The 20,441-nt window shown below is 35.5% G+C and overlaps 1 protein-coding gene across 6 annotated transcripts in view; it reads left to right on the forward strand.

Annotated features, from left to right (window-relative positions):
* Window positions 1-20,441, forward strand: part of GRIK2 (glutamate ionotropic receptor kainate type subunit 2) — a 641,615-nt gene that overhangs the window by 435,754 nt on the left and 185,420 nt on the right. For all 6 annotated transcript variants that reach the window (XR_011997276.1, XM_072738083.1, XM_072738081.1 and 3 more), the window contains one exon: window positions 10,214-10,420. Coding sequence is in view for 5 of the 6 variants with exons in the window: in XM_072738083.1 (XP_072594184.1) it covers window positions 10,214-10,420 (207 nt within the window). In the remaining variant the exon portion in view is untranslated. The remainder of the gene's footprint in view (window positions 1-10,213; window positions 10,421-20,441) is intronic.

The following is a 20,441-nucleotide window of genomic DNA, read 5'->3' on the forward strand; positions in this document are numbered from 1 at the left end:
TTAACATATGAAAAAATAATTTAGCTCTAGGTAAGGGCTGGAGGATATGTGAGTTATAACTTAGAAATTATAAAGTTTTATTATATTTAAATAAAACATTTTGTTCCCCTCAACCTTAAAACATATTTTACTTTTTTTTAGAACTTCATTTTGGTTATATTCTTTGCCAACTCCCAGTCTAATGCAGATAAAAATACATGAGTTATTGGGTTCCTTAAAACTAGGGTTGATAGTGGAAATGCTGACAAATCCTTATTACAGATGCCAGTAGAATGAAGCGCCTTTACCTCTAGCAAATGCTGATGTGGAGATTTAAGACTATATGAGAAATCAGTAAAGTTGCCCAGGAGAGTTTTATCATATTATTCATTGAACTCAGTATGTGGTACAGTAATTGCTTCTGGTACCATTTTTCTTTTTCTACATGAGGTTATTATTTATCCTTGTGCTGTGTGAAACAGAGAAAGAGAGTCTAAAGGAGAGTCATAACTCGATGTAAACTATCTTGTGACACAATGTAGCTGGAGATAGGAATCACAACTGGAAAATTGTGTCTTACTTATCAGAATTAAAAATGGGAAGAATGATATTTGACATTGTAGAGATCCATAAATACTAGAAAGATGCGCTCAGACCACATTTTTTTCCTAGTGATATGAAAAGCTGTTTAAAATATATATCTAAATAGACTTTAATCTCACAGGGATAAACAATTTTATTTACCTATGACAGAAGTTTTCTTATGAGCTTATAAGTGATGAAAATCAAGTTAATAAGTAGGATGGTTACTACGAAAAGCTGAATTAATGAGATTTAAATAGCATAATAATTAAAACAAAATTTTTACTGTGCTTTTGTGCCTTGTGTATGAAATCCCTCACATGCCTCAAATATACTTCAGTAATCATTCACTTCAATCATATATTTCCTAATATTCAAGTGAGTTTGTGTGAAAAATATACTATAAATATTTTGGAACAAAAATTTTAAATAGAGACAATGATGACTTAATGCAAATGAGGGGAAAACATTTTTTAGACCCTCATATATTACTGCCTAGATATGTTGGGCTTAAAATATGCTATTTTCACAAATTCTTAAAGCACTTTGATGTTAAAATGTGTTTTTACTTGGAAGGAGATCATTTATGATGTAGAAAATGAATTTTTTGGAATATATATTTAGTCGTTTCTGCAATGTTGTTTTGACTGCATTGTTCAATTAATAAATATATTATCATTTTGCATGCATTACATTAACCTGGTGACTAATCTCAGTTGATTGAAAAAATAATAAAGTCATATAATATGTATTAAGTTATCTAATGAGCTATGTGCAATTATGCATCCGTATGGAGTTTGATAATGATCACTGGAAGCCATTTAATGTGGGAAGTATAGTGTGGAGGTAAATAGTCCAATAGTCTGACTCCCTAGGTCGTATGCTGGTTATTGACCTTTGGCAAAAGCACTCTTGCCCTCAGTTTCTTCATCTGTAAAATAGAAATAATAATATTAGGGACTTCACATGGTTATAGTGAGAAATAAGTAAGTTTATCCAAGGAAAGGAAATCTGGGTGCTTTCCAGAACAGGGTCTAGCACAAGTTGGTGCTTGGAAAATATTAAATAGTTCTATTCCTTAGTGTATGGAGCTTGACAAATGGCCAACTTTTGTGACATAAAAACAACAACAACAACACATTCTGTTATTTATAAATCAGAAACTGAATGAAATCAAGGTGCAAATTTGATAGGACTAATGTATTATACCAACATGCTTCTTTTGATTCTCATTAACTTGCCCAAAAATCTCAGGCCATCCTCTCATCTGCAGGGGAATATGCTATGTTCTTCTCTAATCTCTAACCTTATGCCCATGGGTTAGGAACTTGAGGATTTGTTACCACCATAACTCAACATCATAGGGGAATTTACTTGTCTTCTGCTTTCTTTCAAATTCAAGTTCCCTTGGCTTCCCCAGTTGAACAGAGCAATCCATTTCCACTCAGTTCAATACAGCAGTCATTGTATTTGTAAACTTGCTGTGTGCCTGGTGAGGTTTGGTGCTTTTGATGCAAATTTAAGTAATTATGCCATATAAATTGCTCAAGTAGAGTTCAGTTCAATATTTCATATTATTGAATATATATATTTTTCAGAAGATATATATATATATATATATATATATATATATAAAACCACTTACTACAAAACAAGATAAATATATTAAAAATATTCAAAAGTATTCAAGAAGTTTTTGTGGGAGGACTAGGAAAAGAAACAACTGAATATGCCTGAAATGTAAATGTAAAGTAAAGAAAGCTGTTTAACTGCAAGGCTTCTCTTCCTCTTCCAAGGTAACAAGGACATTTAAATTGTCATCCATGGAAATGTGTTATCTAACTTAAAAGACTAGCATACCACTAAGAGTAGAGAAGAAAAGGGTATAATAACTGCAGGGGTGGAAGAAAACTCTGTCACATTTGTACTACACTCTGTACCCGTAGGGAAAAAAATTTTATATGTGATCACATAGTACTTAAAAATTAGACAGGAGTTTTACTGTCCTTTACCCTATGGTAGGCTCAAATATCTAGCTTTGAGTTTAGTAACAAATTATTTTTCTGATACCTATGTGCTTGATCTAATTCCTTTTAAAAAGTCAACACATGTATATTTTCTACAAATGATCTTATGGTATAGAAAGCAAACATAAAATAATGGGGAAAGTGTGTATTTTGGAATTTAGAAAAACTGAATTCTTAGCTTTGCCTCTTCTTAGCTATTTTTTTAAACACTTCTTAGCCATATGACCTGCGAACATTAGCTAGCCTCTCTGAAAAATGACAAAAAAAGAAGCTAGTGAAATAGTCCTACTAGTAAATAAAATATTCCAACTAGTAAAATAATTGAAGTAATAAAATAGTTCTAATAAAACTCCATTCAAGCATATGAAAAGATGCTCAACATGATATGTCCTTAGGGAATTTTGAATTAAAGCAATGAGGGGCACCTGGGTGGCTCAGTGGTTAGCAGCTGCCTTCAGCCTAGGTTGTGGTCCCAGGGTCATGGGATTGAGTCCTGCATCAGGCTTCCTGAAGGGGAGCTTCTCCCTCTGCCTATGCCTCTGCCTCTCTCTGTGTCTCTCATGAATAAATAAATAAAATCTTTAAAAAAACGCAACAACGAAAAACCACTACATACCTATTAGAATGGCCAAAATGAAGAACACTGACAACCACAAAAGCTAATGAGAGTGTGGAGCAATGGAAACACTTATTCATTGCTGATGGAACTGCAAAATGGTACAGCCATTTTGAAAGACAGTTTGGTGGTTTCTTAAAAAGTAAACATACTTTTATCATATGATCTAACAGTGGAATGCTTTGGTACTTTCCCAGATGAATTTTACCCAATTTATATCTATACAAAAACCTACACATCGATGTTTATAATAGCTTTATTCATAATTGACACAACTTGGAAGCATCCGAGATATACTTTAGTAGTTGAATGGATAAGTAAACAGTGGTACATCTAGACAATGGACTATTATTCAGCACTGAAAAGAAATGAGGTATCACGCCATGAGAAGATATGGAGGAAACTTAAAATGTATATTACTAAGTAAAAGAAGCCAAAATGAAAAGAATACATACCATATGAATCCAACTATCTGAATTCTGGGAAAGAGAAAGTTCTAGAGACAATAAAAAAGATCAATGATTTTCAGATGTTAGAGGGGAGGGAAGGATGAATAGAGTAAAAGGATTTTTAGGGCTGTGAAATTGTTCTGTGTGATACCTCAGTGGTGGACTACAATGTTGTGTTATATATCTGCCAAAATCCATAGAAATTACAACACCAAGAATGAACACTAATGTAAGCCATAGAGTTTGAGTGATAATGATGTGTCAGTGTTGGCTCAATTAGTTAAGCAACTGATTATGGCTCAGGTTATGATCTCAGAGACATGAGATCTAGGCCCACATTGGGCTCCATGCTTAGGAGGGAGTCTGCTTGAGATTCTCTTTTTCTTTCTCTCTGCCCCTCCCTGCACTCATGCACTCTCTTTTTTTCTCTCTCTCTAAAATAAATAAATAAATAGACCTTTAAAAATGATGTGTCACTATAGATTTATCAGAAATAACATATGTATCACTTTGGTGGGGGATGTTGATAGTGGGGAAGGCTAGGTGTGTGTGGAGTCAGGGAATATATGGGAATTGTCTTCTACTCAAATTTACTGTGACTCTAAAACTGTTCTAAAAAATAAAGTCTGTTGGGGCACCTGGGTGGCTCACTTCGCTAAAGTCAGACTCTTGATTTGAGCTCTGGTCTTGATCTCTGGGTTGTGGGATTGAACCTTGTGTTGGGCTCTGCACTGGGCATAGAGCCTTCTAGGATTTTCCCTCTCTCCTCTCCCTATGTTCCTCCTGCCTCCTTCTCTAAAAAATGACAATTAAAAAAACATAAAGTCTATTGAAAATTATTGAGAAACTAAAATGATACTGTTAAGAAGCTAGTATTTATCAGAATCCTTTTACTGAATATCAAAAACAATTTTATTTTTTTTAAGACTTTATTTATTTATTCATGAGAGACAGAGAGAGAGAGAGAGAGAGAGGCAGAGACACAGGCAGAGGGAGAAGCAGGCTCCATGCAGGGAGCCCGATGTGGGACTCCATCCTGGGCCTCCAGGATCAGGCCCTGGGCTAAAGGTGGCTCTAAACTGCTGAGCTACCCAGGCTGCCCTCAAAAACAATTTTAAAAGCATTGTTAAATCCACTTAGAGATGAGTAAATTGAGTCAGAATTCATTAATTTACAATCATTTATTCCACTAATATTTACTTAGCATTTACTATGTGCCAGGCAGGATTAAGCATGGGAGATACTAAAATGAATCAATATGGATGTTATATTCCAAAGAAGTGAGACAAACAAAAAGCAAGCAAGCCAACAAATACAATAACTTAAAAATGAATTGAGGAAATAAAGTATTGAGATAGGGAATAACAAGACTCACCTTAAATAAGTTCAGGAAAGGTTTCACATTTAATTTGAGCCTTAAAGGAAGGAAGGGAGCTCACCATTTGAAGAACATTAGAGATAATACAATAAGGGCTCTGAGGCAGAAAATTGCTTTGTATTTGAGAAACTGAAAGAATACAAAAATTTAGAATTTAAGGAAAAGATGAGGTTGAAGAGGGAAATGTAGAATGTAAGCCTTCCTGATAAATATTTTATTTACTCAGTGCATTTCCTGAGTGTGGTTGCCAGTCATTTTCATAGGCACTGAGATATATTGATGAATGTAATTTATAATGTCCTTACGCTCATGATTTATATTCTAATAGGGAAAGAAAGAAAAATCCCCACCCCCAAAAAGATAATTTAAATAATAATAAATAAACAAATAAATAACAAAACTTCATATTGGAGTAAATGGTATGAGGAAAACAAAACATTTGCAAACAAAGCAATAACTTAGAAGGAAATATATATATGTATATTTATACTACATATAGATATTATATATATATACACATACTATTTATATCTAGTGCTGAAGAAGTGCATTGACCGGACACTTGAATGGTGAGAATGAAACGGCCATATGAAGATCTTAGGAAAGATCTTTCCAGTCAGAAAGGGGGGTGAGGAAGGCAAGGCAAAGACCTCAAGTCAGGAATGAGTTTGGCAAGTTTGAGAAGCAGAAGGAAAGCCAATATATCTGGGATATAATAAGAAAGAATGAAAAGCTAGGGTCAGAGAGGAAAGTGTGTAGGTCTGTGACCACCAGGGTAAGCAGTTTTGCCTTTCCTGTTTGTTTGTTTCAGTATAAGGCTACTGTTGGGTTTTAAGCAGATGCTTGATAAAATCATAGTTAATTTTTTAAAAGATTGCTATGACTTTCTATAGAGAATTAATTATGGGAACATAGAAATGGAAAGTACAGGTAAGAGTCTCCTAGAGGTATTCAGAGGGGAAATAGAGGTTATAGGAACAATGATAGAAGTGTCGGAGTCATTTACCAATGTGAATACAAGCAATAAAATATAGATTTCAGGGGTCACAGCAAGGAAGTTGAATATTGAATATTATTCTAAATGCGTTGGCCACTTATTGATTAGTTTGAAGTAGTGGTGGGGGTATAATAAAATGTATACTTTAAGATCATTTTGTCAGTGGTACTGACAATGCTGCTGGGTTTGTGTGCCTACGCCTCACTAGAAGAGGTTTGGGTCTGGTATATAAATTTTGGAGCCAAAAGCATAAACTTGCTATTGAATTTACTGTGTGTGGGTAAGAATATTTAGGGACAATTTTTTTTTTTTTTTTTTTAAGGGAGAAGGGCTATAACCAAGTGCTGAGGATCATCAACATTTAGATTGAGGTAGAAAAAAAAAAAACAGTTGCAAAGGATCCTGGGAGGAGTTTCCATTATGGTAGGGGGAAAGCCAAGGAAGAATGATATAATACAAGCTAGAGAGAGGAGGGTTAAAAAGGGGAGAGAGGTGATAGTTCATTGTGCAAATGCAGCTGAGAGGCTAAAAGAAAGTAAAAAGAGAATAGAGCCACATCTCTTGGATTCAGCAGATTGGAGGTTGTTAATGCTGTGTCAAGATCAGTTAAGTGGAGTGAGTCTAGAAGTCACTCCAGTGGATGGACAGGTAGCTGGAACACTAAAGTGGTACGCATAGACAAATCTTTCTGGATAGTTGTCTATGAGGAGAAACAGAAAAATTAGGCTGTGGAAGAATGGGATCATGGGATTAATTGAAGGTTATTGGAACAAGTACTTTGAAAATGATCTATGTAAAGGGACAGATTGGTTATGAAGGAGATACAAGACAACTCAGCTAATCAGGATCTAGAGCAAGTGAAAGGTGGTAGAAATATACTGTGTATCATCCTATTTGTCCTCAGACCCACTCTTCACTTTTCTTCACTCTATTGTCTGTCCCAAGTGTCCAATTTGTGTGAATTATATCAATAGACTCATATATCCCCTGGGTTTTGATTTGGTTTGACCAACAGAAAGCCCTAGCAAGAGATCAAAGGGAGGGAGACAAATGAGGTCTTGGTTGCTAACTCCATGGAGTTAGTTGGGTTAGACTAACTGTAGTTGGGTTAGACTGGCTGTTTTTCTCAGCTGAAGATCACTACTCTCCTCTAAGTGGCATGCTGTGTTGGAACCCTGACTGATACAAGAATCGGAACATAATTATAAGGACTGGCCCAATAAGCAGAGTTCTAGTTCCTTTATAGCAGTACATGAAGGAAGAGAAAATGAATATAGGTATGAGTTTGTGGGGTTGCAGTGGGCAGGTAAAGGCATGGCATGTGATTGCTTTTGTTTTCTCACTGAGATAATCAACCAAGTGTTGGAGTAGAAAGTTGTGAATTTAAATAAAAATGGATAAAATGTTCATCTCATAGAGTTGGAAATAGATCCTACCATAAAATGTTTGAGGGTATTAATTATAAGTGTAAATAATTAGCATTGTTCAGCTCTTCAGGAGTGGGTATGGAGAAAAAAAAAAAGTCATGTAAGGTTACATGTTTTTTGTAAGACCAAGTACTCCAGCACAAAATTGGAAAGACTTGAAAATGTGTGTAGCCTAGAAACTATATTAATGGACCACGAGACCTAGGCCAGACAAGGTTTGGACGTCAGAAATGAAGTTAGGAGGGGATTGATGGATAGTGAGAAAGTGTAGGGGTCACTGGTTTAGAGGTCTTTATATAGAACTAAAGAATTGTAGGTATAGGTGATTGAACTATGGGCTAGATGAATGTGCTTTTAGAAATATTGATACAGAGATATATCATTTTCTTTTTTTTTTAAGATTTTATTTATTTATTCATGAGAGACAGACAGAGAGAGAGAGAAGCAGAGACACAGGCAGAGGAAGAAGCAGGCTCCATGCAGGGAGCCCGACGTGGGACTCGATCCCAGGTCTCCAGGATCAGGCTCTGGGCCGAAGGCGGCACTAAACCGCTGAGCAACCCGGGCTGCCCAAGATATATCATTTTCTAACAAATGTAGAGAGTAGTTGCAATCATGAGAGAGGGAGGCTAAATTCCAGTGAGGGACAGGATTTGGCAATGAGGAGGTAAAAGGACTGACACATTGTGTTGGTTGCTTCAGGTCAGTGGATTTTGAATAAGTAGAAAATAATGATAAGAGTTGGGAAAGAAAGCAAAATTGCCATCCAGGAGCTAAACCTTTGGAAAGTAGAGGCGTCCCTTCCCACTTATATCTGATTCAGATTTCATCGGATAACAGCAAATGTGCCTTTGTGCCTGAGGGATAGGAGGGTGACACTAAAGATAATCCCCAGGAGAGAGGGCTGAGGGAGAAGCAGTGTTATTAGGATATGGTCAAATGAAGCAGAAAGATGAAAGGGAAGTCCAAAAATTAGTTGGAAATGTGGAACATTCTGCTGATCTCTAAGCAGGAGTGTGTTAGCACACAGTGGCAGCGTGTAGGGGCTTCCGAAGAACAGCAATGGGTCAGCTTGAGTGTGTGTAAAACAGTGGAGGGATAAGCCAGATCAGCAGAGATGGGAAGAAAAATGAAATTAGTCTTGTTTCTGAGATGAGTATAGGCAAGAGGACACATTATTATCATATCTAAAATGCCCTTAGGTGTGATGACCTTGCTGGATGATTGTTGTCCTCCAGGGGTGGGGATGAGGATTATCACCTTTCTAGATAGACCGGCATGGTAACCTTCTGTTTTACCACTCCACAGTGTCTGTAACTAAGAGTGCACCTTCCCGAGGCTGTTGTAGGGCCAGTTGCACTCTGATTCATTCACAGGATACCATCTTCTTTCTACCTGCCCCACAAGAATATGCGAATGCATGGAATCTCTTGGTACTTAATTAAACATATGAATTTTAAGAGGGCCTGTTGTGCAGAGCCATGCAGGATTTGGCTCCTCACTCTTCATTCGGACCTTATTCAGCTTATTCCCTCATTCCTGGATGTGACTTTGGTCGCAATGATGTCAGTAGGCCTCTTTCTGGAACACTCCAGTATTCTATTGGCCTCAGGGCTTTCACTAGCTGTGTCCTTGACCTGAAATGTTCTTCTTTCAGATTTTCAAATGTCGAAACTCTTTCTCATCTTTTTAGGTTCTACTTTGACTCTCATCTCTTCAGTAAGGACTTCCAGACATATTACTCAGTTTTGTCTTGTCCTCTCTTATCTTGCCAAGTACCTCCTTGTGATGGTTCTGTATCCTATTGCCCTATTTTATGTTTTTTTTTTTTAAGATTTTATTTATTTGTTCATGAGAGACACACAGAGAGGGAGAGGCAGAGACACAGGCAGAGGGAGAAGCAAGTTTCCTGCAAGGAGCCCTGTGGGACTCCATCCTGGATTCCGGGATCACACGCTGGGCCAAAGGCAGACGCTCAACAGCTGAGCCACCCAGGCGTCCCACCTATTTTATGTTTTTATGCCATTTATCAGCATCAGAAGTTATGTGCTCTATTTGTTTAGGCATTTATTATTGATTTCCTCATGTATATCATGAACTGTATGACTCAGAACTTTATCTTTTATATAGAGGAGGGCTGGCTCATAGTAGGTGCACCATAAAATATTGTTGGCTGAATGCATAAACACTTGATAAATGTTGCTTCTTTGTTATATTCTAAAGTAAGTTACTATTTTTTCCTATAAATATAGTAGTTACAATTTTTGTAGTTGTTAGGACAAAATATTATAATATAGAAGTCCCTACTCCAGTGTTTAGTACATAGTAGGCAATTAGACAATAAGCTTTTTTCATTCTTTCATCAATATATCCCACTGAAATAGCATGGTAGATACTGATTAAATGGTATAATTCAAATTGGGATACTGTAATTATGTGAAATTGGATCTTATGCATTACATATGCTATGTTCTAGCATAATCACATTATGTATTAATTCTTACATATAAGATAAATAACATCATATTTTTATTATATAGTCATGGTGAAATTGTTATAGTTAAATATTCTCCTTTAAAGCACCAATATTCCCAAAGTAGTCTGCCTTCTTAGGATTGCAAACTGTATTAATTAAGAGAAAATAAAATGGACTGTTGTTCTAAATTAATGTGAAATATTCGGTCTTTTATGGAAAGCTGTCATTCTGATAGTTGCATGGTTGACTAATACCCCCTACCTTCATGTTTACTGTTTCCAGGAAGAACCCTATGTCCTATTTAAGAAGTCTGACAAGCCTCTCTATGGGAATGATCGATTTGAGGGCTACTGCATTGACCTCCTCAGAGAGTTATCTACAATCCTTGGCTTTACATATGAAATTAGACTTGTGGAGGATGGGAAATATGGAGCGCAGGATGATGCCAATGGACAATGGAATGGAATGGTCCGTGAACTGATTGATCATGTAAGTCTCTTTTCTCATTATTATCATTACCTTTGGTGGATTGCTAAAAGATTTGCTTTATAAGATTTGTGATGGTAGGGTACCAATGGCAAAGAGCAATAATATATTTTAAATATGTGTTTCCTTAAATAATTCTATTGAAAGTTATATTATTTTGCCCTTATATATAGAGACTCTAAGAGGGGTATATGTTTCTGTTAGAGAGTATTATCTGTTTTAAATTAACTAGAATTCAGTGATTTCACATCTTGAAATATTTAGCCCTAATTTGCAAATTAGAATGTGTGTGCCCAATAATTTATTTCTTTTTCACTTTTATACTGCTAACTCCATAATCAGCAGAAAGAATGAGTGATGCCAACTATAAATTTTATGATAAAAATTTCCTAGATAGACTAGGATAGGATACGTCTTGTCCTTTTTTTTTTTTTTTAAGATTTTTATTTATTTATTCATGAGTGGCACACACAGAGAGAGGCAGAGATAGGCAGAGAGAAAGCAAGCTCTATGCGGGAGCCTGATGTGGGACTTGATCTCGGGACTCCAGGATCATGACCTGAGCTGAAGGCAGACGCTTAACCGCTGAGCCACCCAGGTGTCCCACTTCTTGTCCTTTTTAAATTTATTTATTTTTAAAGATATTATTTATTTATTCAAGAGAAGGAAAGATAGAGAAAGTGCACAAGTCCGAGGGAGGGGCAGAGGATGAGGGAGAAGCAGGCTCCCTGCTCAATGGGGGATTCCAAGATCCTGGGATCATGACCTAAGCCAAAGGCAGCCATTCAACTGACTAATCCACCCAGGCACCCCTTATATTTTATTTTTGATACTTCTAATCTTTAGAGAATAGTATACTTCTTATCTTTAGAGTAGGGATGAAAGAAATCTATATACAAAAAGCATAGAATATGATACTGTATAAAAATAAAGCAAGTATATTAGCATATTGAAGGAGGAAGGTAGACATTTTATTTTAGTTAGTTGAATAAGTCAGGCATTCCTTCTTTGGCATTATTTCATAAATTATAATTTTATAATTTGTAATTTACATATACAATGAAAGCATGATTTCATAGTTTCTCAGTTGGTAGTGTCAATTCATCTTTTTGAAATGAACTCTGATTTTTTAAAAAATAATAACATTGCATTTGGCTTTGTGTTTTTTAACATTTAAATTTATTTTAACGTTTTCCATAATAAGACATGTAATTATTGCTAAATATTCTACAACATAACAAAATAGATTTTCCTTTAAAATACAATGTGAACTGTACCCTAAATAAAAGTTCTTACTAATGGAAGTAACACATATAGGCAGTTTTTGCAGCACTTTGATAATACTTACATTGCTATTGCTATTAATTACAAAGTTTATTATCAAGAGTAGGGGAATAAGGGAGATCTGTATTTATTTACATCTATCGGTCTATGTATGTTGGTATGTATGTATCTATTGATTTTTTTTCCCTTACTAGTATTCCCTTCCTTGGTGCCCTCTTCATGTCTCCTATTGCTGACCTAGCCTTGGTTTTTAATATTTAGCACAAGTCATATTAAAATAGAATAGTCAGTATATTTTTCTTTGTACAACCGCAGCTCAATTTGCATATTTATGAATATGCGAATTTCAACACAGAGTAGTAACTCTTACTGATAATCAGATAAATACCCTAAACTTCTTGCTCTCCTTGCTTTCCTTGGTTAATCTTACCTTGTCTCATAGCATGATTATCATTCTCATACTGGAATTTCACCAGTCTACATCGTCAGCCCTGAGCCTTAGACCCATACAAACCACTTCTCTCATAGTTTTCATCTAAATGTTTCATAAGCATCTCAAAGGTAGCATATTACAGACTGAATCTATTATTTCTCTTTCTTGAACCTTTTCTTTCTGAAGTTTCCTATATCATCAGTACATGGAGCAATGATTCAATAGGTTCCCAAGCCAAAATTTAGTAGTCATTTTTTTAATAGTCATTTTTGAATTATAACTCACTCCACCATGTTTTAGTGAGTGTGACCTTTATTTTTTTATTTTATTTTATTATTATTATTATTATTTTTTTTTAGTGTGGCCTTTAAATAGCTTCCAAACCTGCCTACTTATCTCCATCTCCACTGTCATCTGGAATAATATCCCAAGATGAGGTTCTTTCTCTTCTAGTCCATTATCTATGTGCGTGTGTTTGTGTGCAAGTGTATGGAAATTACTGAAAGATTTTATGCAAGAGAAGGGAGTTTCCTGTTTTAGGAAACTATATCCTGGTTCTAAGGATATAGGACTGACTTTATTTATAAACCCTTCCACATTTGGTCATTGTTTATCTGTTATGAAAGTATTTTTACCCTTCAGACCTGGTCTCAGATCTTCTCCTCCATGCTTTCTATATTGGGAGGTTGTCTTACATGGAGGAAATCATCAGGGTTCCCAGCAAGAGATCCAAGGGAGGGAAGAGAGTGAGGTCAGAATATTTATTTCCTTCCTAACTCCCTGAGATGTTGTGTTGAGCTGGCTGTGTCCTTATAAGGAATATAAGTTTCTTATTATGATGTCTGCTCTATCTACACAAATCTCTTTCCTGTTCTCAGTTCCAATTTACACCCTACATTGCTTTGTTTCTTTAGACCTTAGGAATGGTTACAGTTTAGCTGCTATTAGCCTTGAGTTCCTGCATATCCCTTAAAATTTCCTGACACCAGTGGTCTTTGAAGTGTGTTCCAAGGATATGTAGAATCAGTGCAAATTGTCAGGCCCTACCCTAGAACTAGTAGATCTAAAATTCTGGGGTGGAGTCTGACTGTCTTTATTTTACAAGCTTTAATGGTGATTCTGATGGTCTCTAAATTTTGACAATAAATGTTCTCCCCTCTACCCAGACTTGTGTAATTAACTAGTTCCTTATAAATTAATCCTGCTTAGGTATTATCAGTTGAGTTATTGTCATTTGTTTTCTTTTGAGATTCTAACTGGCACACCTTTCTAATTTTTATCTCTTCTGCCCTCCCCAGCCAAACCCATATAGACTGTTTTCAGTCTTGTTCTCTTTTGCTTCTGGGCTAGTTCTCTGTGCACCACTCTCCTCAACCTCCACCTAATTCACTTTATCTGAATTACTTCTATTTAACTTCAGAAATACTTTGCCTGTGATGTTTCCCCACCTCACCCCAGGAAGCCCACCTGCTATGAATTTTCACACTACCCTTCTTGCATAACACCTGTCACACTTTAATTACCAGCTTAATATCTGTCATACTTATTTGTATATAAGTTGTATGGTAGTTATACAATCAATCAGGACTATTTCAGGTGCAAGTGTCAGAAACATGGCTAAAAATAGCTTACACAAATATACTTTTTTAAAAGTCCCATAATAGTAAAAAAGTCCAGTGGTGGTTCTCACTTCATCTATAGTTGGATCCAGGGTCTTAAAGTATATCATTAATGACTGACTGTCTTGTTATCTCTTGCTTTCTTCTCTGTAGGTTATATTCTTAAGTACTTTCTTTTCATATGGAGACAAAGGTGGATTGTAGCCATTAGGCCAATGGCTATCAACTGCAGGGAGGGTTTTTTTTTTTTTTTTTTTTTGGTGTGTGTTTGTTTTTCACCAAGAGACACTTGGCAATGTTGAGAGACATTTTTTACTGTCTTAAGGATATGGAGGAGGTGCTGCTACTGCCATCCAGGGGTAAAGGCTAGTGGTGCTAACCTTTCAACAAGATGCAAGATAGCCCCTCACACAAAAAAGGAAAGGAATTATTTGGCCCAGGTATCAATCATGATGAAGCAGAGAAACTCTACTCTAGGCTTACCTGGTTCTTAGAGCCATCCCTTTGAAAGACATAGAGGTCTTCTTCTGCCAAAGTTTCTGCAAAATCTGTGGTGGGGGTTTGAGGTAGGGTGGAAGGCGTATCACTTGGATCAGCTTTGATAAGGTGCTCATTCTCTGAACTAATCCAAAAAGCTAGGACTGGGAAGGTGGTAGTTGGAATAGACAGACCTAGGTCACGAGTCCATACCTGGAACTATGGCATAGAGTCAGCCCATCTAAATTATGCTACTTACTTTTATATGAATTTGTATAGAAGCCACTAATATTTATTTTATATGAACTATAAGCCAGTTCATTTTCTAGGATTTTTGTTTTGTTTTGTTTTGTTTTAGATTTTACTAGGTTAAGTAGAAGGGAGATAGCCATCAAGAGGCTATATTTATATAAGTGTTGTGATAGGGAAATATAATTAAAAATAAAATCTCTTTCCAACCCAGTCAACCTTTCCATAAATGTAGATGAAAAATAATATAATTTCATTAATGAATAAGCATTAAGCCAGAATGAAATGCACACCACAGGTAATTCACTAAGAGATTGGAAAGACAGAAAGAAATCTCACCCTTTTTTTTATAGCCAAGAAGGCACAACCCATTGCATACTTGTTCTCAAGATAAACAATACCTAGTCCTCAAGTAAGAAGGCTTGAAAGCACCATTTATCACTTATAGTTCCTCTTAAATTCATTTGGAAACTGAGGTGACCATCTGCATTAGCTAATTGGTTTTATCCACTAGAAAAATAAACTTCTCAAGTCTTCATGAGAAAGGTATATTTTAGGCTCCCACCGACCAAAGTTAGGCTCCTTCTCTCTCACAGAAAGTTGGAAATAGGGTGTTACCTTCCTTGATTACATTTCAAGGAAATACTTCCCAGATCCTTGGGAAAGGCATACCTGGGTCATAAAGCTGGCAAGAGGCTTAGTTAGCTTTTTAAAAATTTATATAAATTTCAAAGAGAGAAAGGACTTACAAATTTTCTCAAGTAAATATTCTAAGAAAGGGGGGAAGGGATAGCTTCCTTTATTTTCAACAGGGAGAATTGAGCCTCTTGTGTTTAATTTGTATTTGCCCTTACATTTGCCAGTTTTTCTTATTTTAGTAAAGCTAGTTTACTATCTTCTTTTCCATTTCTCCTTTTTGGGAAGACCCTCAATGTACAAGTCTTCGTATAATCTCTCAAAATTATTATGATCTAATGAGTGATGATTCTTGGTGATACAATAGGAAGATACAACCTCAGAAAGAGACTGGGATAACGTGGCTCCCTGAAGCAGTTTGTCCTTAAAAAGTGACAAGCCTTACTTCCCCCTAAACACCTTTGTCTCCATCATCTCCACAGTAAGGCTGCACAACATGATATACTAGTAAGTCCTTGTTAAGGCAGGTGTGGGTTCAAATCCTAGTTCTTTTGCTACATAGTTTTAGGCCTTGGGCACATTGCCTTAAACTTTCTGAGCCTTAGATTACAGAGATAATATCAGAGTAATAATTAGGAAGATATATATATATATATATATATATATATATATAGTGCCTGATGTATACTAGATAAGCAATATAGACACAATAAGTAAAAAAAAAAATGTCTTTTTTTCTTATTCTTTCTACTATATCATTATTAAGTATTCTTTTTTTAATTTTTAATTTTATTTTCTCTTTTTGGTGGGCAGCAAAGCCAAGTTTATTGAGCAATAGCCAAGTGATAGTACAGAGCTCTCAAGGAGGGAGGGGACCCAAGAGGGTTGCCTTTAATGAGTATTCTTGTTAAGGACTAAAATGTAAAACCTGTAGATACTGTTGCAGTGTGAAAAATGTAGGGATTAGGGATGCTATTGATATTAATTTTGAATCAGAGTCAGTAATATCGGCATTAAGTTTTAATAGTAAAACATTTATTAATTGGTACCTTTGGTGTTCAAATATCTCATTACTTTTCTACCGAAATGATCTATGTCTTAGTGGTTTTATATTAGAATTAAACATAAGAATTAATAGAGAGTCAAATTCAGTGTGAGATTAGCAATAGCCAGGATAAATGGAAGGGGGAGAGGGATGATATTTAGGATACCAGCAAAACAGAGACTCCAAATTTTAAAAATTACTATTTAATATATGTGTATTTTAAAATCAATGTAATCATCATCGGTAAAATCAAAACATGTGTAGGCTTCCTTTTATTTGTTTTATGGTTTGGTGGTATGTCAAATTTGAATTCTATTAAAACTGAAAGTAAGAGGTATATTTTCCTTCCTTAAATCTTTTAAAATCTCAATCTGGCACTTCTTAAATACATTTTTAAAGTAAAAATTACTCAGAAACAAATGATTTGGAAGTAGAGGAATAATAGCCAGTTTTCCCTTTATATAGGTGACCTGCTTTTTTAGGTCTCTCCACCAGGCTATTTATGGAGTTTTTATGATGATTGGTGCCATGGGCCATTCTATTTGAAGTTTGTTGGGCATCTATAAGAGTTGATATTTTTTGTGACTCATCAGACTAATTAAAATCTAAATCAGGACACCATTTTACCTTATCAATTTACTGCATCTGCAGCCGTCTGTATTGTGCTGTATACTTGGAAGTTCATTTGCTTCAAATATACTGAAAATAACTGGGAGACACAAAGAATACAATTGCAGAAAGTGTTCAGCATTAAAGAATATTTATTGAAAGGATGACACAAGTGTTAACAAGTGTTCCACAACAAATGTTAAACTCAAGCACCACTCTCCTTAGAGAAAATAGTACATATTTTCCAAATGCTTTGATTTTTATGTTGCCTTCCAAAGGCTCCAATGAAAGTTTCTATTCAAGGACCAATGAAGAAATATTTAGTGACATCCTTTCCTTTTGAAATTAAAGCATCATAACTTTTTGTATAATATTTTATGAAATATTTTATAAAGTTTTTCATTCTTATAACCAAAGTTGGCTATTGAGCTATTACAGGTGGGAGAGTCTGTATTGTGTGAATGGAGGTCTGAGTTCTGGATTCCCCACAAAAGATTTACCTACCCATGCTCAAATAAATACAGCCAGAAGGAGGGTAGCAAGCACAAAGCGGTTTATTAAGGACAGTACACACTCAAGATGGGAGAGTGGGCAGGCCTGGAGGTGGCAAGTGCATGGGGATTATAGTGTCTTTTCTTTTTCATGTTTGCATAGGTTATGGATCATAACTGGGAGTGTCTCCACCTGAGGTTAATTTCCAGTCATCTTAAAGATTCCTCCTTCCTCCTGGTTAGGAGGAGTAGTTTTTGGTCCTACAGGTTTCTTTACGGAACTGTCATGGCCATCTTCCCTCCCTGTGGGGAAGGGGTCGAAACCCTGATATACAGATCTTATAATGAAGCTATAGGTTACTCTGGGGCAGACTGAAGAGAACACAGGTTCTGCATCTGTGGCTCTTGGTCAGTCAACCCCAGGGTGTTGAAAGCCATAAGGCCAGAATGTTGAAAGCCACAAAGTGGGGGAAATTGTGCCCTCAGGTTTCTAATGTGTAACATATTTATCACGACCCTTGCCTCCAGCTCATGTCTAACTAACTGCTTACTCTATCAGAGCCTGACTTAGTATGAGGTGAGTACACAGAAACTTGCTAATGCTACCATTGTATTAAGCTAGGCATAAATTTTACTTGTAGCTTTGGGTTGTATATTCTTTGTGGCTAATAACTCATTTATGGGCTCATGGGACTACTGTTGTGAGTATGTTATTCATAAAGCCAACTAGAGTTATTCATAAGCATGAGGGAAAACACCTAAGCTGCAATAAGCTAGCAGCACATATTATTATGGGACTACTTAAAGGAGACAAGGGCAGTTAAATTACTTTCAAATCTCTGGAGATGTTTGCCTTGGCAGTGGCAAACTTTGGAAAATTTATACCTGTAAACATTCATACATAAGTTAACATAGCAATATGCAGTCTGTGTATGTGCAGGTTCAAAACAGACAGATATCACAAATCCTCTTTCCAGCTTGAAATTCTTTGCCTTTTCATCTTTCTAGTAGAATATGCACCAGCTGGAGGCAAATTTCAGTATACTCTTAAACCAGTGATCTTCTGGATTTCTTCTGACCTAGTGTCATAATGCTGATAAATGTGTGAGGGAATATTATGTCTGCAAATCCACAGTTACTTTTTACCTGGGCAAATTTGGGAATTTGGGTAGACTCTATTTTTTATAATTACAACTAAAAAATGGGAGGTTCTTAAAGCCATATTCGCAGTCCCTTTACTTTAATAGAATTGTATAGATTAGGGGCGCTTGGGTGGCACAGTTAGTTGAACGATTGACTCTTGGTTTCGACTCAGATCCTGATCTCAGGTCCTGAGATCAAGCCCCATAGCAAGGAGTCTGCTTGAGTTTATCTCTCCCTCTCCCTCTCCCTCTGCTGCTCCCCACTGCATGGTCACTTTCTCTCTCTCACATTCTCTCTCAAATAAATAAATACAAATATTAAAAAAAATAATTGTGTAGATTAAAGTATTAGACTATTAGAAGTATATATGTCCTTTTAAGTAACATTTAAAACTTAGATACTTTAGAATTGCCAACTTATTTTAGAAGGGTTACAACTTCTTTGTACTTAGAGAGACTTGTATTTTAACATCATTAACCATTTGTGGCCGGTAAAAGTGTCAATAAAAGCTTGTTCTTTTTAATGAGGCTCCTTTTTTTTTTTTTTTTATATAACTTCAAGTGCTGTTGAAATTTTAAAAACAAACAGAAGTTTGATCATTTGGCAGATTTCCTAAAAAAAAAAACAATGGAAAGAAATTCAGTTTCAGTTTATAAAACAACTATGGCAAAGTGGGAAATCTATTGGGATCTAATTTACTCTTATTTTACATTATTTTGAAGAAGACCCGTGATGCTATGGATTTCCAACTGCATGAATGCTTCCCAGCATGCTATCTTAGCATTGCAATTGGTATTTAACATTATCAAGCCTTTTATGATTCATAAATGAGCCTAACAGGACCTCGGTATATTTTGCTTTTGCCTCCCGATTGCTCTTTTATTATATGCTAGGGAGGAAATCAAATATTTGTTTTTCAGGGAACTTAAAAAGGCTGCAGGTATTATCACAAAAATGGAAAGTCTAAATCAAAAAACAGTTTCAAATAAATGGGAATTGACTTGCATTGGAGCTTTGAATTTTGATAGTATGTTGTCTCAATTTTGCACTCTAGTGGAAGCATTCTAGTATTTTCAGTTAAAAACATTGAAGAGTAGTAATATTATGATCACTATCTTTTTTAATTTTAGGAAAAACAACTAAAAAATAAACATACAAATTTATTTATAATTCTCCATGACCTAAAAGTGACAACCATTAGCATCTTTGCTTCCTTTATTTCAAGTTTCTCTCTTTTAATATAAGACACCGTATATGATGTTAAAGTCCCTTAGTCACCATAAAATTTTTCAATTTAGTAATATTTAAGTCAAGCGCAGAAGATCAAATTGCATTTCCCTCGTTCCCCTCTGCGTGTAACTACTACCTTAAGTTTGGCATTTTTCTGATCCATTTTATGTCAATTTCTCAATAGTACTTTATAAGAGAAATATGCTACTTTTATTGAACTAGTATTTCACTGAGAGATACTCCAGTTAATTCTAGTGTTATGTTAATAAAAACGAATACTGTTGTAAAGATCCAGTCTCTGTTGTCTTGTCTCTTAGAGCACCTAAAGCCTATGGCCTAAGTAAGAGTTTCTCTAAGGGGCCAACAGGGAAGGAATTGTTCAGAGTTCATAAATATTTCCAACTTCATAAGATTTTGTAAATATTCTTCTCCAAACTATTTTATTAATTTACATTTCCACCAATAGTATAATGTTACTGTTTGTCTGCAAAATCACTATCTTCAGGGTTCTCACTATCTGAATTTGGTTAATCTGCATGCAAATGAAATCTCATTGCTTTAACTTGCAATTCCCTGTTAGGCTCTTTCTCCTCCACCTACATTTATAAACTGCTTGATCCTCTGAATTTCCCATTTACTTCCTTTTACTTTTATGACTGACTGATACAAAATAATTTGTTATATTTTCTGAATATTAATAATGCAAATACTTATCCCAGTTAGGATCTTGTTTTTTAATTTATTTAAAATGTGTGTGTGTTTGTTTTGTATCAAGTGGGTCAGTAGTTGAGCATCTGCCTTTGGCTCA

This window comes from Vulpes vulpes, chromosome 1 (assembly GCF_048418805.1).
Source record: "Vulpes vulpes isolate BD-2025 chromosome 1, VulVul3, whole genome shotgun sequence".
In the NCBI taxonomy this organism is placed as follows: Eukaryota; Metazoa; Chordata; class Mammalia; order Carnivora; family Canidae; genus Vulpes; species Vulpes vulpes.